Below are 22,567 nucleotides of genomic sequence, written 5' to 3' on the forward strand. Positions count from 1 at the left end.
TCACTTAGTCTTTCCTCATAGGATGGATACTCCAGTTCCTTCATCATCTTTGCTGCCCTCTGCTGGACCCTCTCTGGAAGTTTCACATCTCTCTTGTATTGAAGAGCCCAGAACTGCACCCAATACTCCAGGGGCTCTCCAGCAGTTCAACCTCTAATCTATACTGGTGCCTGAGTTATTCCTCCCCAGGTGCAGGACCCTGCACTTGTCCTTATTGAACCTCATGAGAGTTTCTCATAATAACCAATTGAGGTTCTCATAATAACCTCATGAGAGGTTCTCATAAGAACCAATAAGAGGTCCTCCAGCCTGTCCAGGTCCCTCTGGATGGCAGCATAGCCCTCCGGAGTGTCGGCCATCCCACCCAGCTTGGTATCATCCGCAAACTTGCTCAGTGTGCACTCAGTGCCCTCGTCCAGGTCTTTGACGAACAGGTTGAACAGCACCGGGCCCTGTACTGACCCCTGAGGGACACCACTGGCCACAAGCCTCCAACTAGTCTCAGCCCCACTAATCACAACCCTCAGTGCTCTGCCATCCAGTGAGTTCTCAATCCACCTCACCATCCAAAAGTGACACTCTTTGATCAGGTGTGGCAATAGCTGAGCAGACGCCTTGCAGAGATGCTGTTCAGTCATTTACATGCCACTCTCATAGCTTTTATTTTAGTTCTGGCTTGAGGGGTTGACTTCCTCTAAGCTAGGTGTGTTGGCTGTGCTCATTCCCAATGGAGAGGAATGTGCGCCTCTGGGCCGTGTTGCATCTCATCCAACTGTAGTTGCTCAAAACAGCACTAGGGAACAGCATCCGTGCCACAACTTTATCTTTTATTCCAGTGAAATCAGCAGAAGAGGTAGGAAAGAGCTGGATTCATAAATAAGCCACCCTATCTGTAAGATCCAACTTATATCCTGCAGCTTTCTCCATAATTTGTTTCCTTGGATTATTTTAATATTCATTTCTATGGTTAGGACTTTCACTTTTACATTTCAGTCAGTGCTCTTGCCTCTGTGTCTCTCTGACTTGTCTCCAAAGTACTGATTTTATTGCCTGAACTGAAGGAACCTTTGTATACTAAAAAGAGTCTGTAACTGAGAGGAGTCACTTACAATTACGTAATTATTTTTCACAACATTGAGAATGTTTTCCTTTTCTTACTAAACACAGTCATTTTTGCAGTATTAATGCTGCCACTCGAATAGACACAAAATGTCTGTAACATATTTAACTCAAGAACTAGAGGAGATTAATTAATGCCAATCTCAAATTGAATGTGTAGCACTTAATCCCAAATGCATTTTTTGCTAATTTCACTGTTCTGTTGTAAAAGCTTGTTAAGTCTGTAAAAGTTCTGTGCACCAGACACTGCTATTAAAAAGAACCTATGCAAACATTTAATTCTAAGGTATAGAATTCTACTTCAGTCAGAAGATCATGATTCTAACAGAGGTTTTCATTTGTGATTTGTTATATTCTCAACTTGATTTTCAGAGGAAATGATGCTAGAACTACACTGTAAATAAAGCATGCCGACTTAGCTGCACATCCCAAATAAATAAGATAAATTACTCCATCGCATAAACATACATCAAAAATGCAATTAAAAAGAGCCTCTCACTTTGTGTTGTAAAAATATGAAATAGTACTTAGGCTAGTACTATTTGAAACTAGGCTGTTTCAAATGAAATTCTTCCCTATATGCAACAACTCCAAGGCCAAGGTACTGTGACTGCATTTTTAAGAGTTGAAAGAATGATTTAATAATTATTTGATATCAAGACAACTCTATTTCTCTACTTGGTATACAATATAAAATTCAGTATAGCTTGATGTATTGTGCACTTTCATTCACGCTTTTATTACAGCCCTTGAAGTAGAATAATTTATTATACATTCTCTCAAATCTTTTTGAAACACCAAACAAAATGTAAAATGCAAAAAGAGGGAAAAGAAAGTATCAGAAAGCTCATTAGAAATTGAAACTAAATTCCATCTCCTAACCTTCTTATAACCGTGGACAGCCATGAACACTGGCGGCTGCTGGAAAATCAAATGGAACTAAAAGACCTTTTACTGATTTAATGTCCTAGTACAGAGGTGATAAATTCTGAGTTTCACATCTATGGCAATTATTCAGCAAAAGATATCTCAGTAAAGAGAACAAGGTGTCTCTCAGAAATGGTCTTTGCTGGCAGACTTAGGTAATAATTTATTAGAGAGAGAAGGTCCCAGCAGTTCTTCTCAAATTTCTGCTAAACTTCAACACTTCTAGGACTAATAGAAAAGTCGCTTCGGCCTTTGACATTGCTTTTACTTCTTCCAGCCCAAATGGCCTAATTCCTCACAAAGCATAAAATGAGTTACTCACACAAAGTCGAACCACAGAAAAAGGCAAAGGGTGGGTCATAGCACCATATGAAGGAAGTGTTTGGCCATATACTTGTGACCCAAGCTCTACTTAACAGTGAGATTCAAAGGAGCAGACATCAGGCAGGCTATAGGGAAATATGTCCATAGTTACCCTCCCAGGCAGTAGACTGACATATCACAAACAAGGTAAAAAAAATGGTATGTGAAAATAGAAAGAGGAACACCAATAGCAAATATGAATTTTCATCTATTTAGATGTATTTCTACATTGTATGTATATCAAACATTGTAAATCTTTGAAATATAGGAGATATTTTTCTTTGTTTTGCTGGATATCTCTTGTCTGATTAACAGATGTTTTTAATTTCCAAAAAAAAAAGGTAACTTCTGTTTCATTTTCCAATATCACTTTTGCAGAATCTGCCCTCCAATTTTGAAAGCCATTAAGGCCTTACCTGACAGCCTGAAAAAAGAAATCAGGGATGTTTTCACAAAAAAACGAACAAGCAAACAAAAAAGGCCAACTAGCTTTTTGCAAAGTCCTCAACAAAAATGTTAGAAAATTTTCTAATAATAGTGCTTGCAACCTATACATTTACTTGCCGATATTAAGCTTTAGCAAAACAGTATTTGTGCTAGTGAAAGCAGAGTGACGAGGCAGCCTCATCAGCTTGAATGAAACAGGACAACGTACCTGCATGACAATGAGAAGGTCAAACACAAGGATGAAAGAAGCCAAGAAGGCTCTTGAGACTTCATCGCTTGGCAGAAAGCCACGATTCAACTTGTCCCAGCTGATCCAGTCAGTTGTGATGACAAGCACAACTACAGAGGTCAGAGTAAACAGAACCGTCCTGCAAGAGAAAAAAACAGCTTAGAGAGGATATCTTAGTAATGAAGATATATCATGCTATTTTATCTCTCTTCTAATGGTCGGCTGGTGTTTTATTGGTACTTTTCAGCTGATGAAAGGAGATTGAAGAAAATTAAGCATACAAATAAATCATTTAATTCAAAACAGGAAAGCAGTCAGCTGTATCCATAGCAAAAAGAAATCTACTGGCCTAAATCTAAGCATGTTGGGATATATAATTCTTCCAATTTTTTCACTGATGATACAAACCTGTTAAGTAAAACAAAGGCAAATTAAGCTATACTACTATGACAAAGACTGTAGGATCTATGCCAAATTCCAATGAATAATTTGAATAAACATTTTTTAAGGCACCAAGGACATTAGGAACCAAATACTTGGAAAAACCTTTTCCCAGCTGTAGGAGCTATGATACATTAACAGTGAAGGCTAATTTTTATATAAAAATACATGTCTGTACAAAAGAAATTTTCATTGTGCTAAAATTAGTCTATAGTACATTCTATGAGCTGTAGAAAGGCTTTGCTTTGTGTCTCTTAACATGTCCTTTGTATGAGTTTTCAATACATTGTATGGCATTTTTGATAAGTCAATGAACAATGAATTAAAAAGTAATAATGCTTACATACAAAGGTTAGAGTATTCCAGAAGACACATTTGGCTAATTCATGTAATTTTGTCATAAGTCATTGAATACAAATCTTTCAGAGCTGTTATGCATAGTTCTGCCTGTTTTCCAGCAGCAGTTTGGTAGTAGTTTTCAGTTCTGCAAAAAGTAGATGAATTTAGCTCGTGTTTTGAGGGGGAGAGAGGTTTCTCCCACTTGCCCTTGCTGTCATCAAATATGTGTTCTAACAGGGACATATCACCGTCTGAATGCATACATACAGCTGGATAATGGTGGTATTCTAGGGTTTGTTCCACTTCTCATTCTCTTCAGCTACAGAAGACTCTAAAACAAGGGTGGATTTCCTATGATGTTTTCAAATATGGCAAATATTATCAGAGTAAAGGAAAATCTGTGCACCTGTAGTTACCAACTACCAGTCTGTAAGCATTTATTATTATTACATATCAACTTGGCTGTGTCTGTGCGGAGCAAAAAGCACAAACCTGCACATAAGCAGTAGTGTACACATTTGGCTGCCTAAACAGTATTCTACTGTGACCTGATGGTCTATGTTGCTTCATAATATCAAGGGACAGAAAAGGACACAATTGCTAATACCTTTCCTTTACTATCTAAATTGCACATTTATTTTTATTTTTAATAAGTACATTCAGTTATACCAAATGCTGTATTTAGCACAATAATACAGTGTCCTTCGAATGCATTAACAACAACAGAGTTGGAAGAAAAAAAAAAAAGGAATGAGGCATATTAAGCTTAATTAGAGCTAAGTAGGATTCAAGCTTATCCCCAAAACATTTGCTTAGCTACCCTCTAATCTGTCAGTAGCTAAAGTGGACAAACCAAATGCTTGGTTTTCAAAGGCTCCACTTTGGCACATTCCCAGCGTGGCTTACTCAGGAAAGACAAATCACTATGGTGCTTCTCTAATGCAAACAGTCTCCTGAGGCTCGCAAAGGCAGCCTTTCCCCACTCAGGTTGCCTTGATGTATGAAATTCACATGGAGACAGATGCTCTATCTGTAGATGAAAAGAAGGGACCTTTTTTTGCAGAAAGAGCACAGTCCTCAGCACTTCCCTGCAGACCGGTGTGGGATGCACCTTGTGCTGGGCTCACTGAGCTCCTTAGCTCCCATTCAGAGGCACTCGCGTGAGTCTCAATGCGTGAGGATTTAGAAATGCAATTCAAGGCTGCATAGTTTGCTAAGGGAACCGTGCATCCAGAAGTTGTGCTCAGCGCTGTTCTGCCTCAAACCTCTTGAATTATGAATTTGTGTTTTGGGGCCAGAGTTCAAAGCATTTAAGGTCAGACGTTGGTATGTATGCATGCATAGGCTTACACGTATTTTTATGTATGCTTCATCTGCAAGCGTTCAAAGACCAATGGCTGTGCTAAGGTCTGAACCATAAGGAAATGCATATGCACTTAAAAAACCTAAACGAGCTTCTTTATTCATTCTGAAATGTCAAATAGGACATAGGGAAGCAGGAAAGCAGCAAATGGGCTCCTAATAGAATAAGCAAATGGGAGAGCAATGATAATAGAAATAAGCATTCAAACTGTTTGCATTAAGCAACATAATCAGTGTTTAGTTGTATTTTTTGACCTGTGACCTGGAACAGATCAAAATATTCAATACATGTTTTTGTGGTATTATAAACCAAATTTGTCTGGGTTACAGTTCAATGCATCTCTTGTGAAAGTAGAATATTGCCCCTGTATCATGGGAATTGAGACAAGAAGCTGAGGATTTAGTTTAACTTGACATAAATTGTATCAGATGACACCACTGTGAACTACCCTGCAGTATCCTGAACAGGGCACTTGCCCTTTATTCTGCAATGTGCCTTACTGGGAAACAGCTATACCATAAAACTATTCACAGTGGTGCTGGCAAGACCTCTCCACCTTCTACTTATGAAAGGGCTATGAGGGGAAAGGCAAAAGAGACTCATTTCTGTACCAGACTTCAAGAAATGCAACTCCTTTTTGTACTTTACAGTGGAAATGCCCTTTAAAATACCTCTCCCAGTTTCAGTTTGCTGTATTGAATGACTATGTGCCTTGGGCACCTATTCAGCTGTGATAATACACATTTTACAGCCTAACCTATGCTCTTCAAGGCTGCTATGAGGAATGAAAATCAACAAAGCCTGCGAAAAAACAGCACAGTGAGAAGTAAAAATTATTAGGCAGACCCAAAAAAGTCAATATGATGATTATCACCACTAGTGACGGTATAACCTCCCTATCCTACACTGAACTAAGAGAGGGAAAGAGTGGATTTTTCTGCTAAGCACCTCTCAATTACCAGATAGCATTTTAGACTTTATCTGCATAATTGGTAGCTAGAACTGAGTTTGGTCTTAAATTTCTCCATCCAAACCATCAATGCTAAACAAGTCCACACTGCTGGCTCTCATTTGCATTACTTGTCACCCAGAAATCTTTTGCTATGAGAGGCTGCGCACAACCAAAGCCAGAAACTTGGTTAACACCACACCTTCCTCTACACTGTTATGTTTTCTTGTTGTATCCATTGCCAGAATCCTCCCCAGAAGATGTTTCTACTCTTATTCTCCAGGCCTATTTCATGAGTGGCATGAGAAGTAAAGATGATCTTTCTCACTGCCTCCAGAAAGACTTGGCTTGTTTCAGCTGGAGTGGTAAGGACGACTTGAAACACTCGAATTCCTGCTATATTGGGAGCAGGAGCTGCCTCCCTGCATGCTGGATGCAACAGCTGTGTTAACAAAACACATCCCCAAAGGAATTTTGTAAGATCAGTCTGGCAGTTAGGGCTTTCAAAACTCTGCAGATTCCCTCGTGATCTTGTTTTGCCAATGTCCACATCTCACTGTAGACTTCATTTTTCCTGCCCTGGCTGGCTGGGTGTAAACTCTTCTCCCTATGCCTTGCATCCACACAATATCAAACTTACAAATGGGATAAGCCCAAATTTTTCTGTGGAGAGGAAAGAAGCTATTAATTCCTAGGATTTACAGTGCTGTTTTCCTTATTCACTAATGTCTAAGTGCATTCAGGTGCATTACTAATTCTTTAGGTCTATATATAGCAAGAAATAAAGATCCTGTTCCATTAGAAACCAGCAATTTGGGAAACTCTCCTCAAAAAGGCGTTTTAGAGGATACCAGAGCTTGGTAAGTGTGCAGGCTGGCCGGCATACTGAGGAGTGCAGTCTGACCATCCAAAAGGAAATCTCACAGCTGCCGTCTGAAACGGGAATCTCACTGGCTCCATCACATGCCTTAGCCGTCCTGCCTTCAGAGAACCACGTGCTAGAGCTGCAGATGGACTTCTCTGAGACACAAAGGTGGAGAAGAGCTGTGTGAGACTGAGTCAGAGGAGAAGGTAAGGGGCATGCTTTTCAGACCCATGTTTTTGCAATCATCTAATGAAGACAAAGTCAGTTGATGCAATACAAGACTTTCCAACTCCTTTGGTCGTAGGTATGGACACATCATCTAGGTTGTTATCATTCCAGAATAACAATACTGCCATCTATCTTTCCATTAAAAGGTGTTCCTGGCTATATCTATTAATTGCTCACATATGGTGGCAAGGGTATGTATTCTAATTGCTCAGTAGCACCATGGGCCATGGCAAGGTTCAAACTGGAAGGCTGGCTTGCCTGTGCTGCTCTGTTAAATTAGCTTGCCAAGCATGAGGTTATTGATGCTCTCAGGAATCTTGGATGAGAGAAGACACCATGTGGTGTGGAGATCTTTGGTCTGTCTGCTTAGTGACACCCTCTTCTGGTGTTTCCCAAGTCCTACCTCCCACAACACAGATTTGCAATGCATAGTCCATAAGGCCTCCTGCTACCCAAATATAGTTCCACAAAAATGTATTCCCATGACAACTTCTCCAGGTCTAAGACAGAAGTACCTCCATCTGATCATATCTTCAGGAATGGCAGCAAACTTCTGGTCTGTATTATTTATCTGTACTGAGTAGAACGCTGCACAAAACGTAATTTGTCCTTGGCAGGATAATGACAACCTATGAAATGCATAAAAATTCACAAAACATGTAGTGCTGGGGGAAAAAAAAATCCAAACCAACTGGCACATTGCCAAAGTGAAGCTTTGCGCTGCTTAACTTTCAGGTATTTCAGGTATAATTCTCTGGCCAAGCATACATAAAGGGAGGAAGATAATACTGCATTCTATTTACCAGCAACTTCGAGCTACTCATTTTTAAAGCTATTTAGAATTTTCTTCTGCATCTTGTATGACCCTCTGTCAAATCCTTTATGAAGCTGCAGCTTTGATGATCAGAAAGCAAGGGTTCTGCTAAGATCAACTGAAGAGATGAAAGACAAACTTTGACTATTTTCTTCATCTTAATTTTGTCTTTTCTAAGAGGGAAAAAAGTAACCTCTTGCCCTTTCACTAAACCTCTTCTAGGAAAAAACAGCTGTGCTTGGTCAAAAGCACCTTTGATTTATATGGCATGTCATTGTGACAACTTTCCTTCATGTCCCACTATTGCACACAATTTTAAGAGCTAGATTACTTAAAAAGTCAGTTAATTGGCATTATAGATTGGCATTAATTGGCCATTATTTAAAATGGGCATTACTTAATACTATGTACCCTTGGGATAGAAAGGCACATTAATAAAGAAATGATATGTTAAATTCTGTTTTGCTATTGTTTTCATTAAGGAGATGAATATCTGTGCATTATATACATATATATATATAAAACTTTACTAAATAAATTAATTAGCATATACTCCAGGTGTTTTTAAAATCTAAATAAAAACAACTCACAGTTAATCAGTATTTATCAAAACCTTTCAGCTATGTGAATGATGATGCAGTGGGAAAGAAAAATACAATTATTATCAATGTTTTATAAATTACCGTTCATATTTTCAATTCTAGTGCTTTTTTTTTCATGAATTTGACAAAATAATTTTAAAAAGTACCCTGTGAAAACATAGAAAAGGAATGGGAAGAACAAATTCTACTCTTCTTAATATTTAAAAATGCTCTCCTGGACTCAGAAAAGAAAGATCATGAGTCAAATTAATACTATTCTTCTATTTTAATCCTAGAATAGGCACTGGCCAAACATAGCATCCCACAGTGCACAATAACTACAAAGAATGCTGCTACAGCAGATGTTCATATGCAAATGCCAACACTTTTTATTCCACTTGTTTTAATAAGGGAGGCTTCCATTATCAAATCTGTCAAAAGTTGCAACTCTAAAACTGTTTAAAATAAAATATGGAGCCTGCCTGTTGCTTGATATCTGCATGACTTCTACAATCAAGCAAGCGCAAAGGACAGAAGATGGGGAAAACCAGAGGGGTTGTCTGGAGCGGAAGGGATACCAGAGCCCAGGTACCTTCCACTTCCACTTCATATCATGGGGATCTTTTATGTACTCCCCAAGATGTACCAGAGTACATCTTCTGCTGGAGAGATGCCTGGGTGGTCCTCCTCAAAGCATGCTCCAGAGCTGAACTGGACTGCTAACACAGAGAAACCCTCACAGAAAGTCATGCTGCATACTGAGCATCTAGAAATATTTTGAAATTTAATTATACTGTGTCCCTTTCATTAAAATACAGTATTTGTTTTCCTGATGGGGATACATGTGTGGTAGACATAAAATAATAACACTACAAATTTCAGTCAGCGTGTTAAATGCCCACACGGCATGATCTGCAGGCATAAGTCAGTGGGAGAAAGTATATTAAAGCAGATTATCCTTAAAGAGATCTAATTAAGCAAAGGTAAATATCGATGAGAGGAAGTTTACACTTTGTATTACATTATTTTAAGAAAATTACCATCACAATATGTATTTCTAATTCTCATCTTACAATAGGAAACAGTGTGCAATAACTCAGTATTTTCTGGTAACTGTGACTTCTGAAATACCAGTTTGGAAACTGTTAGTTCTGCAATACTCTGTATTTAGATTAGGCAATAAGAAACAGAACTCTGTGCAGGGACTGACTCATAAATGTTTATTAATAGCAGCGAGCGCACATTTGGGGAAGCTTAGTCTTCTACTTGGTACTTGTAGTTGTTCTGCCTGGTGAGCTCAAAAAACAGACAACACATTGTATAAAGAATGTTTTGCATTTGGCAAAACTGAAATTGTTTATTCTGCAGTTTCATAGATTCAATATGCTTAGAAAAAGAAAAAATGTTTCTGTGAATATAAGCAGTGCTAGTTTATATTTTTCGCATTATATCAGTTTGTCAAAGAGGGATATTGCTTCCCTCACAAACCTTGCTTTTGCTTATATCCTTAGTCTGTCACAGTTGTAATTCTATTACAGTATATCCATATGAATCCAGAGCTATTTGGAATTTTTGCACAAAGATTTGTATAAAATCTAAAATCGTGTTTATGTAAATGTACAGAGGAAACATTTTGTTGTGTTTAGTGTAATAAAATGAAACCAGATTAGGTAATATAATCACATGGTATATATTAGAATTCCAGAGAGTCTCATTTTTTATTATAGGTAGAAGCATCTTTGAGTTTCCTTTTGCCACACCATTAATTTACTAAAATGAAAGTGTTATCTATTTCAAACACCAGCTCATTTAAATTAAACTCATCAGCCGTAAGCTTTAAGTTCGAAATACCATTCCCTATCTGTGATAGAGAGAATGAAAAGTTCAAAAAAGTCCATAGTTTCGCTTGTAAAAAGCATTTTCAATCAACACATATCATAAGCAATGTAGCAGAGGATTTAAGTTCCAAATACCATTTATATCAAACGCAAGGTAGCAGAGGATTCACATGAGTTATAGCCACTAAATTCTGCTCCGTGGTCCACTACAGGAGTTAGAAGTTAATTGCCTAACTCTAGCAGAATGTACTTTGAGAAAACAATTCTATATAAAGTAAAGGGAAGTCCTATGTCTGGTTTATTTTCTGATGGATACAACATTTACTCTATCAAAAAACTCAATAAACTCCATTGGGGTGTAGGGTGGGAGTCAGCCAGCCCAAGAAACAACAGGAAGATTTTCAAAGCTGTTTTTCCAAGCACAGAATGTGCCATAGGATAGAGCTGCCTGCCAGGGAAAATGTTTATATTCAGACAATGGCAGTTCATGTGTTATGCATTTTCACAATGTAAAATGGATAAAAGCTTTAGAAATGGGCGGAAAAAACTCCATCACATATGACACATTTTTAATTGAGAAGTTGATTCCTACTTCAAATGCATTTAGACAGCAATGAAATGCTATTCCAAGAGTGTAAAATTCGGCTGTTTAGATCTATAGCAAGAGCTAGAGATACATACCCATACCTTCTTGTTCTTCTAAACTTTAAATGTGATATTAAATTACAGTTTTAAACACAGGCAAGAGCATAGGAGGATTTTATACTGTATTTTCAAGCTCACCAGTGACTTAGTGTATTTGGACTTTTAGACAGCCCTTTTAAGAAACACTGATTGATTTTCGAGGGGCATTGAAGATCCAATTAAATGTAATGTAATGTAATGTAATGCATGTAATTTAGAAAAACAGTAAAATTCACTAAAGTAATAAAGCAATTTTTAATTGCTTTAAATATATATATTATATAAATATATATATTCTTTTATTGCTTTCAATAAATAAAAGTGTTTTTGTAGATATCTATATGTGAACTGGCATATTTGTTACTACCACCTATGGAGATGTTGTATGCGTTTTATTTGACTGAATGAAGATGCTTAGGGTTATTTCGGGCACTGTGGAGTATCTTGCTTAGACTTCAGATGCTGTGATAGGCTCCCTGTGAGTCCTATGTTAAGCCTGGTAGGCCTGTGCAGTTTTTGAATATCCTAAAGCATTTCAATTTGTAGTAGGTGGCTATATCTTGACAGCTAAATGCCATCTTCACTCAAAATAGGCAGTAGAATCTAGAAAATGTTTCAGATGCAAGTTTCTGCTCAGGATGAGCTGAACTGCTCTAGCCAATGCTGGTAGAGTCGGCTGTAGTAGGAGACAGCATGTTGACAGCCACAACCAAGATTCATAATTCCCAAGCATCTGAATCTGAAGAAGAATCTCAAAATTAAAGTCAGTTTCCAATGTTTAGTTTCTTTTAAGAAAACAATGAAAAGCATGCTTGAACTGAAAAACAGATGCCTTTTATATAAGACCTGTCAAAACCCATCTCTAAATAAAATAGCATTGAAAAATTTAGAGATGCTCTAATGAAAAATGACAGCACAATGTTGGGGGATTTTGCCTTTTGAAACACATAGAAAATCTGAAATGATTTTGCAAAACATTTTGATATTGAAGAGTCTTAAAATTTTCCTTAGAGGTAACAAGTGGGGGAAAAAAGAGTTTTCAGCTTTACTTATCTATTACTTATCTATTACTTATCTATTTACTTATCTATTTGAGATCGTGAATTACAATATATTAAAGATAAAAACAGATTCTGATTTTATCTATGCAAAACATATAGGACAGGTTACCCTTATCCAGATGCTATCATGTTGTCACTCATATGCAAAACTTGATAAAAGCAAGTAAGACTGTTATATAATATTACACTTACATTCTCACTGTTTTTCATTCAATATACTATATCCACAATAAAATGTAAAAAGTACAGTTCGAAATTAGAATAATCATAAGAGTTTAATAGCTTTGTACATTCTGGATTACATTAGCTGTGTATTCTAACCTTATAGTACTTTAATGCATCAAGAAACATCTTGTTATTTTGAATTTCATACAACTTGGTATCTCCAATTGTAGCTTCTCATCCATCAAGATGTGTTGTGTCTTTTGCAATTACATTTGTGCAAATCTTATCAAAGTAAAATATAATTGCAATTGTTCTGAACTGCTCTTTAATTTTTTTTATCAAAGTACTCTGAATAAATACAGGCTCTTTCATCTAACAAGTTGATTATATTATGATTAAATGTATTTCTGAAATTAAGCAATCGCAAAACAAAACACAAAAATCTTTAATATCCCCTTCTGCGCAATGTGATTTTTATTAAAAAAAAAAAAAAAAACTCAAGAGGTATACACTTTACATTAGTAAGAAAGGGGTCTTGGAGGTCTGCAACTTGAACATGGGCCTGCATCTTGAACATGAGTTCATGTTGAATCCCTGGCCGCAGAGTGACAACAGCATCCTGGTCTGTATCGACAGGTTGTCCAGAAAGGCAGAGTAGCCTCTGTCCTTGCAGGCAGTCAAGACTCAGCTGGATAAACACCCTGAGCAACCTGATCTGCTCTCAGAGGTGAACCTGCTTTGAGCAGGAGACCAGAAACCTCCTGAGGCCCCTTCTAGCCCAAATTAACTCATGACGTTGTATTTTCCCTTGAATAAAAGAAGCCTAGTAACCAAGCAAACTAGTTATATATCATTCATTTTCATGAAACATGATCTATCATTCAGCAGGTGATCCTATTTGCCTATGAATGAAACAGCGAGCAGCAAAGACTCTACCTTAAAACCAAAGTATTGCAGTTCCTAAAGAAAAAAAAATGTAATCAAAACAGAAGGGATTATTATTATTATTTACATAGGATATCTGAATTTCAGGTGGCAGTTGCTTCAGCTAAGACTTTACCAATGGAAGCACTCAAAACTACACTTGACTTTCATTACATGCAACTCTAACATGTAACACCTCTTGCAAATGTTTCAATAAGAACTGACACTAGTAAAAAAGTGGCTCAGGAAATAAAAATTAAAACTTTATATGTGTGTTTTCCCACAGGTTTAGCCAGTTTCAGTCTAAGGCACACATGTTCTTAGCAGACTATCAAAAGTCACATGCAGATTATGATGATTTTGACCTTCTTGCTCTCCAAAATGTCCAAGAGCAGAATATGTTTAGAGAGAATAATGACCAAAAAGAAACCTATAATGAGACTCACCAAAATATATTCTGAATACCAATGCTACTCCAATAATTATACACCCAGTCCTGTATAAATATGAATATTCCCCTTTTGTGTATATACACGAGGAACTTTCAAGCAGCAAAAAGCCCAACAACTTGAGGATTGATACAGCTGAATTCACTAAGATGCCCTGATATTCGGTTAAACTGCGAGCTTGTCAGGAGATTATTTTCCACTTCACTCAGAAACTTTTGAAGTATTGACTTCAGGAAAAGCTTTCAGTTATATCCTGAGACTAATCTGTGCATTTTTCCAGCACTTTTATGTTAAACCAAAAACTAACCAATCCCATAAAAAAGCAATAATATTTAGTGACCTCAGCAAAGGTGCAGTAAACCCAGACTGACACACGCACATTCCCTTAATTTTAAAGTGCAGAGAATCAGGTTAATACTCGTGCCCACGAATTTGGTTGCCATGCAGCTGGCTACTCTGAGGAGACTTGGCCTCTCAAAGTTTTTGATCAGAAATTCTCTCCCATAGATAAGAAACATTTCTCAATGAAAGTTTAATCAAAAGTGATGCATTTCTGTAAGTTTTCAGTTTCCTCCACAAGAAATAGAAGTTTTTTTGGAAGAACTCCAAACAAACCATAAGCAAAGTTCCTCTTCCTCCTTTCACAATTTGTCATCCTTTACTTTCTAGCCTCCATCAATGGAGGCCCTAATGAGGAAGATCTCGGTGTGAAGATCCTAAGGATTTGCCAAAATAAACTAGACTGCATGCAAATGGCTAAGCATGCCTTGCAGGACATAGGGCAGGGGCACTGCCCAGTGTCAGATGACACTGCATTGCAGAGCGCAGGAGACAGACAGCAGGTAGAAAAAGGCTTCTCATTTGTTTTCCATTTGTTTTCCGGGTACAAACAGTGGCCTTGAAGGATGCAGGGCCTAGTATATAATCAGTTTCTGCTCTTGTGTATCTCTCCATTAGGGTTATGACCATCTTGACATTATGACCATAGTAGTTCTTTCATTAGAAAGCAGGTTATAGGCTTGGCTCGGGACTACATAAACTGTCAGCAACAAGGTATCATGAAGAATCAGGTTATGAGTTTACTAGGAAAACATTCAGTTCAGGTTAGGAATCACTTAGTCTACCTTCCAGAGACAGAGGCAACCAACTCACATATCACATTGGCTTTTGCTTTGCTTCTATCATTATTTAAAGTTCAAAGTAGTCCAGACAGCACTAAAGAGAATCTAAGATTAATAAACATTTTTGACCTAAATTTTGCTAAATATCGATTCTATTAAACACTTTACCCCAATGTATTCAGTCTCCCTGAGTTATGCAGCTACACAACCTTTCTCATCTTGCAAAATGCTTTCTTGCATGTGTAGGACAATCATTAAAAGCTGCCTTCTCATCACTTGTACAGTCGTTCACTTCTAGCAAGCACCTACAGGGAGCATCTAGAGGAACCATTTTGCAGTGCTTCACATGCCATTAAAAATGGAACCTTTGTATTTTTGATGGGACATTGACTCAAATAAGCATTTGGAGTAAATGGTGGTACTTGGCTTCATTGACATTTGTAGAGAAAAGAATCAGTTAAGGTTTTGGTTGTCAACAGAGCAAATAACTACATCCATTTCTCAAAGGATGTAGGACAGCTCCAATAGGACCAGTTATAGTCTCTTGGAATGTTCTGGTTGTACAGCCTATATTCAAAATTAGAGAAGTATGAATTTGTTCAGAACTTCACTGAGATTTTTGGTTTTATATTCTTCCTGGAAGCCTAAAGAAATAGATGTCATATCTAGCTAAGAGGCCTAGAAAGATGTCTGTGACTTACAGTCACTCCTGAGCTTTTCCAACCATTACCAGCAATCTATCAATGAGATTTCTGGGATAATAAGCCCATCAATGACTACTAAAAAAAGGAAATACATTTCATCTGAAGCAACAGCAGCCTTCACTAAGTTATAGAAGGTTTTTACCGCTGTGGGGGTGTTAGTCTAATGCTGGATTTAGGGAGGAATTGACTTTAGACACTCAAAGTATTGTGAAATATGTAAGTTTGAATAATGATGATGAGCCCTATAACAGCTCATTGCTTATATCTGCATAAGCTATTTATGCATTTGAAGTACACTTCAATGATGGACTATACAGAGCTGGGGTAATGACCAGTTGTGATACGGATAGGAATTGCAGAACACCATATCGCCTCTGCAGCCAGCACCCCTCAAAGCAAAACATCCACAGCTGTGTTTGGGGTGGGATCTGCTGCAGGCTACATGCTCTTAAGCTTCTATGAAGCTTTTCTGCTTCATAGAAAAAATCTTAACAGTGCTTCCACTGACTGTTTTCCTTTTCTCTGCCAAACATATCATAGCTTCCCATATCCAGATTTGTCTAAATCCAATGCTGACACCAATCACGTTGAATTCTACTAAAATTTCTGGAGTAACATTAATATCTAATCGGTTTAAGAAATACGTGGATCTATAATGAATGACACTAGCTCTGTTGCTACATTCAAATGAGCACATAAAGGTTTTCAGAGAAAAGTTTGCATTCAAAGAGGGTTTACATATCATATTTCATAACAGGAAAAACAAAACAAAACAGCTTTTCATATAATCACAGAATCATTTTGGTTGGAAAATACCTTTCAGATCGAGTCCATCTCGATCCATTCTGCTAAATCCATTCCCACCATGCCTGCTAAACTATGTTCCTTGTCTCCTCACCTACACGTTCCTTGAACAGTGCCAGGAATGGTGGCTCCACCACTTCCCTGGACAGCCTGTTCCAATGCTTGACTACTCTTTCCATGTAGAAATTCTTCCTAAGGTCTAACCTCAACCTCCTCAGGTACAACTTGAGACCATTTCTGCTTGTCCTATCCATAGTTACTCTGGAGCAGAGATTGACCCCCGCTTCACTACAACCTCCTCAGCCTTCTCTTCTCCAGATTAAATAACCCAAAACATTTAGTTTGTGATATCAAGACTGTCTGGCCTGTCCATGTGGACAAACATCCTCACATCTCTTTTAGAAAGGTGATAACAGAGAAGCTTATTATGTCTAGAAGTTTGGAATGGACCTTATCACTGAAGAACACTGCGCAAAAACTCAGCTGCTGCTTAATGCACCATGCTGGCAATGTGTGCCTGCTGTGTTAACAGAGTCTCCCACCTTGGACTACCATGCCTTCAAATTCCTTAAAAATAGCTCTGCCCTAGGAGCTCTTTAAAACTGAAATGTTTAAAAACATTTCCGACAGTTTTCTACGTAAGTTCTTGAGTTTTGTATTACAGAATGATTTTAAAGTCTATGTTTTTGTAAACCAAGCTTAGTTTTAGTTCAGATAGATACTACAGAAAAAAATATATTTTTAATACATAGAAATGCGTCTTTTTGGGGAAGGTCGTTTTAGAATATAGTAACATCTGTGATCAACACAGAGTCTTATTACTGCTCACCCATCTTCCTCAGAAGAATGACTAAACTGCATTCCAATTGTATTCCTAAAATAATCCAAAATGCAGATCTGATACTGTACTATCTATATCATCTCTTATATCTATATCAATCAGAATTTGAAAATGACATAATAACTTTCTACTCATTTAGGGAGCTTCTAAGTTTTTTGTTCCTCAGAGGAAAGAGTCTGTGAAAGGAGTGGATGTAACAGGCATTATGGATAGCAGAAGTGGGACAAAAGATCACATCTTTACCTGTAGTTATCAGACCTGCAGATGAAAAATAAACAGCTACAACCACCATGCCAGAGCCTGTGGAGCTGAAGCAGCCTGGTCCTTGCCCTTGAGGACGGGTGGTGGAACCAGGTAAGGAGCTGCATTTGTGTCCTTGTGCCAGAAATTACCTCAGTGACAGCACACAACCCTACTGCACGTATCCAAACATGAACGCTCTTAGAAATCAGGAGGTGAAAATAGAAATTAGGAGGTGAATTGAATAGCCTAGGTGAATTTCACAAAATATTTGTTCATGTCTTGGGATTGTTGCTTAAATCAGAGCTACAGTCTCCTAAGTTTCTGTAACCCACCTCTTTTTCTAAACTGATCAGAAGCCATAATAATGGCTAACAAACTAAAATGGCTTTAACAGGATGGACAGATAGTTAAAATGTGGTGCAGGGAAAGAGATTATGGAAGTGTTTTTAATAAACAACAAACATCTTCATCTCATTTCTAAAGTAAGGATGCTAAAATCTACAGCAAGGCAACTGCATTTTAATGGTCTGAATTTCTAGTAGTGTGTGTCCCACAGGTCTCATAGTGGTCAACTTCAAGGGACATTTTTATATATTTAGATACTTAAAATACAACATAGAATAGCAAATGCAGATAATGAAGGTACAAGTATTTTGGCAATTACTCCTTCTACCAGGAGGGTGAAGCATGTTTTTCATACCTATCACTATTTCTGAGTTCACATACCTAGATCTGTGTGATAATCTTTATTAATCTGACCTTATTACTGTATAGCATATTCTGCTGTCACAATATGCCTCATAAATGCATGCTTCAAAAGATGAGAGTGTAACGTGTTAATTCATAAAGTCAGATTTTTTGCCACTTCTTGTAAGAAGTAATTCAATCAGGTTTCTGGCAAAACATCTTAAAGATAGAAATGATATGGATAACATTATTGCTCAAAATCAGAACGGAGAACTTTAAGAAACCCAAAAAACCAAGAACAAATTCACTAAATTGATGAAAGATGGGGACTGATGAAGCAGAAACAAAAAACATAGTGAAAAACATAAATTACAAGCATTAGTTTTGATGGGAATTTTGCTTATTTAGCAATGGGAAGGTATGAATCAGCCCTCTGAAGGAAGTATGAATTATCAAAGCCGAGGAAACAGTTTAAGCCTAAACTAATCCAAGAGCATGCTTGTCTGCAAAACTCTACAAAAATCTATTTGTATGAGCGTAGTGGAGCTTGTTAAATGCTGGAAAAATATCTCCCCTACAACAAGTTAAAAAAAAATGTTGTCGGTATCTAAAAGAGCTTCATGGAAGACCACTGGGCTTTTACCACAGATTTCAAAAGGAAAGTACACTTATGGGGGTGTATTTTCTTACTAGGAAAAATCAATCTTGACTGTTAAGTTGATATCAACAATGTTAATTCTACAACATCATGAAGATCTTTCATCCTATGGTTATAAATTTATTCAGCTTCTATACAATGCATGCTCTGGTAAAAGGGGACAAATTAACACCAGATGTATTTTGTAAAAATTATTATAATATTAGCAATAATAGATTCAGATATATTAATAGATTTTTTCGCTAGGCCAGAAGAAAATCTATGGTGGTAAGACCTCCCAATTACTGGAACACAAGCTCTTATTCTTCTAAGGTTATTGCTTGAATAACCTTAGATTAAGATGGTGTTCTGATACTGGAGCTATCCATCTTCCACAAGTAATTACATTATCAGTAATCCTTTTAAAAGGCTGCCTTTGCTCAGTTGCTTTGCCAATAGCACTAAGCTTGGATATTTGACAATCCCACTTATAGCATACGAATTGATAACAGATGAACCAACCAATATGCTGGTATGCTCTGATCAGTAACAAACGATGGCACTAAAAGCATTTAAAAGAAACAAAATGTCTTTATAAAGCCACAAATAGTCTGAGTTTATTTATTACTGCAAGTAGTAGAGAGAGCAAAGACTTACTGACACTTGAAATAGCAGGTGTTCTCTTATACATTGGCAAAGGACCCTAATTATCAGGAAATATTACCACTAACTTTTTAAAGAGCTCCAGTGCTCACTGATAATATCAAAAGGCAGCCCTTGGCTGTAGTACAAGCAGTTCTTTTGTAAAGGATGAAAGCAGCAATCTGAAGATACAGAATACAGCCCACATCACACAATGTAATTTGAAGACCTAATAATGTCAGCCTATCCAGGCTAGAAGTTTTCTTAAATGCTCAAACATTCTCAGAAAAAAATGTCTGAATTAGTCCTGGAGACTACTCCCCATATTATGTCAAAAACATTAATGAATAAAACCCAGTTAACCTGAATACTAACACTGCACTTTACTACTAGAGAGCCTGCTCCTTGCTCCTAAGATGGTGATTAAAAATAGCAACTGTCACCGTATTTGTCAGTCAGAGGGTACAAACACGATGCAGGAGGCACAGTGTTTGGACCATCAAGCAGCAGTATACAGAAAGGCTGTGAATAAATTAAACCAAAAATATAAGCCTCGGGCTGATGTGTTTGAACTTCACTGCAAACATTCTTCATACATATTTAATTGCACCACTGAGACTGTGACGGTTCTGGGGATGTTCCAGGCATTATTTCCATTCCATTAGTAAGCTTGCAGTATGTGTGCTCCTTATCCCAAAATGATTGATTCCATAAATGTCTTCCCACTTACTGACCTGGACACTAATTGAGCTTGCGTATAGATTAAAAGAGAGTCTATGTGTCTTGAAATCCACTAAAATATGTTATAGTCACTGTAATATCTTGTGGGGTAAGGAGAAAGTGGTTTTTATAATTATAGGAATCAAAATTCCTCTCTATGGACAACTTTAAGGTAATACCAGGAGGAAATTATACAATGTGTTGAAAAACTGGTAAACAAAACTTTAAATAGAAGTTTAAAGAGTTTTCTAAGTACAACACTTCATATTTATGAAACTTAGATAAACCTTCTTCGAAATATTGTTATTACAAACCAGATGCCTTCATCTGTGCTTGAAAATTAATTTGCTTTGGGAGAAAGCATATGTGTGTGTGTATATATATATACATTTTGCATTTCAGTAAAACTAATGAGTCTCAGATAATTTTATCAACTCAGCTATGTACAAGAGGAAATGCTAACTTTTTTTAAGGTCTTACTGAAACAGAGATTATGTTATAAAGTGCAGGCTATTCTAATATGAACCCAAATTTTTCCTGTATGACTTAATAAAAATCAAGTATGGTTAAGCAGTGACAACTCAAATCTTAAATCAATCACTCTGAGGAAACGACCTTGCAGATCTCCATAAGAACTGTCTCACTTTGTGGTTAGCCCAAAAATACAGGCAGTTTAAACTCCTCAGCACTTTAAACATTTAAACCAAGATCAGTTATATCATAGTTTGGATGAAACATGGCTACATTCATAATACACTCGTTTAATACAGAGATTGTTTGGTCAAGTTCAACTGCTTAGTCAAGCTTATATCAGACATCAGAGTTTTCCCTGGGAAAAGCTTAAATTCTATTTTATTTATTTATAGCAGTGTGAGTGTGTCAGAATTCATATGACAGAGGAGCTTAGACACAGAATTTATGTCTGCTGTTGACTGAAGTTTCAACCTGAGCACTAACACACGTTGCCATCCTAGCAGTTATCTTTCTGCCCATGGTCCACATCAAATTTACTTTGTATAAAGACGATTGTTTCCCATCTACGTACACAAGCTCTATAAACTCAGTCCATTGTGTCAAATGGGATCTTTCCAGCTTGTTTATTGCCTTTAAAAGCATGACTGATTTCTCCTTCAAGATGTGAGTCTCCTGCACGATGCCAGTGGGTTGTGAGCACTTTGATGAACAAGGTCATGTCAGATGTCAAAGCTCACGAGCATCTGAGAGCTGGGCATTGGGTACAGGGCATTTTTTATTGACACATTACTTTTCTGAGTAAAGAACATGTGTTTGTTCATGAGAGATTTAGTGATTCTCCAACTTATGTTTTCCTAAGCTCTCCAGAGCAGAGAGCATATGTTCCTGGAGTGCCAGTGCAGTGCCCAAATGAGGGTGTTTTTAATATTTGTTGTTTTAAAATAATGTCATGTGGTGATTGTTTATACAAAATTAATTCACTAAAAGCCTTAAATGTGTTATTTGTTTTTATTTGTAACAGAGCTGCCTCAGGGCACTTGCTTATTTAAAGTTCCAAAAGTTAGTTATAGATTTAAATAAAAATTAAAACTAAGCTGTCTATATCAAAAGCAACTAACTGACCAGAACAAGAAAGAAAAAAAAAAAAAGCAAAAAAGCAAAAAATATCACACACATTTTACACATTACATAACTCCTCAACATACAGAATAATACACAGACCTCAGAGCCTGCATGGGAGTTAACCTGGTCACACTATCTCAAAGTCTAAGTTTACCCAGCCCTAAGAGGGAGCTCTGTGCAATACCTCCACAGTGAGAAATATTTTGTTATTTTTATTTCCAGCATATCTTTGAATAAGCCTAAACTGTCATACAAATTATAGAATTTAAGCAAATGCCTTCATTTTAATGCAATTTGTTGAAATTTCTTAGCCTTTGCCTCCTACCTTCCCCTTTGCAAGATATTTGTTATTCAAATTAGAGGGCAGTTGCCCTGTGAAGGAAGAAGTGGTTTCTGGTAGGATGATAAAAAAGAAAAGGGGAGAGAAGTGAACTACAAAATATGGGCCTCTCTCAAAGCTCAACGAGTTTTTTTCCGGTTGTTTCCTGCTTTTCCCTCACCCTTTTCTTGGCTTTTCCAACTCCCAAGGAAGGCCGCCACTCTTCCCGTTTTGATCCTCACACTGCTGCACTGCCTGCATTCCCAATAGGCTGCACTCAGCAGTGGACCAAGGCCATCAGGAACACAAAGCACCTGGCAGTAAGTTACAGTCAAGGGCTTTATCGTGGTAAAAGCATTCCCTGCCAAAGCCACAGAATTGCAAGAGACAGAGAGTGCTGAGTACTCTTTTGATATCATCTGTTTTACACCCTGTTTACTAAAGCTTTTGACTTTAATTGGACAGTA

General features: G+C 37.3%; 1 protein-coding gene across 2 annotated transcripts in view; it reads right to left on the reverse strand.

Annotated features, from left to right (window-relative positions):
- Positions 1–22,567, reverse strand: part of TMEM117 (transmembrane protein 117) — a 191,816-nt gene that overhangs the window by 38,859 nt on the left and 130,390 nt on the right. For both annotated transcript variants that reach the window (XM_026050284.1, XM_026050283.1), the window contains one exon: positions 3,065–3,224. In XM_026050284.1, coding sequence (XP_025906069.1) covers positions 3,065–3,224 — 160 coding nt within the window. The remainder of the gene's footprint in view (positions 1–3,064; positions 3,225–22,567) is intronic.

The sequence above is a fragment of the Nothoprocta perdicaria genome, unplaced genomic scaffold, assembly GCF_003342845.1.
Source record: "Nothoprocta perdicaria isolate Ctin4 unplaced genomic scaffold, notPer1 scaffold_67, whole genome shotgun sequence".
Classification (NCBI taxonomy): domain Eukaryota; kingdom Metazoa; phylum Chordata; class Aves; order Tinamiformes; family Tinamidae; genus Nothoprocta; species Nothoprocta perdicaria.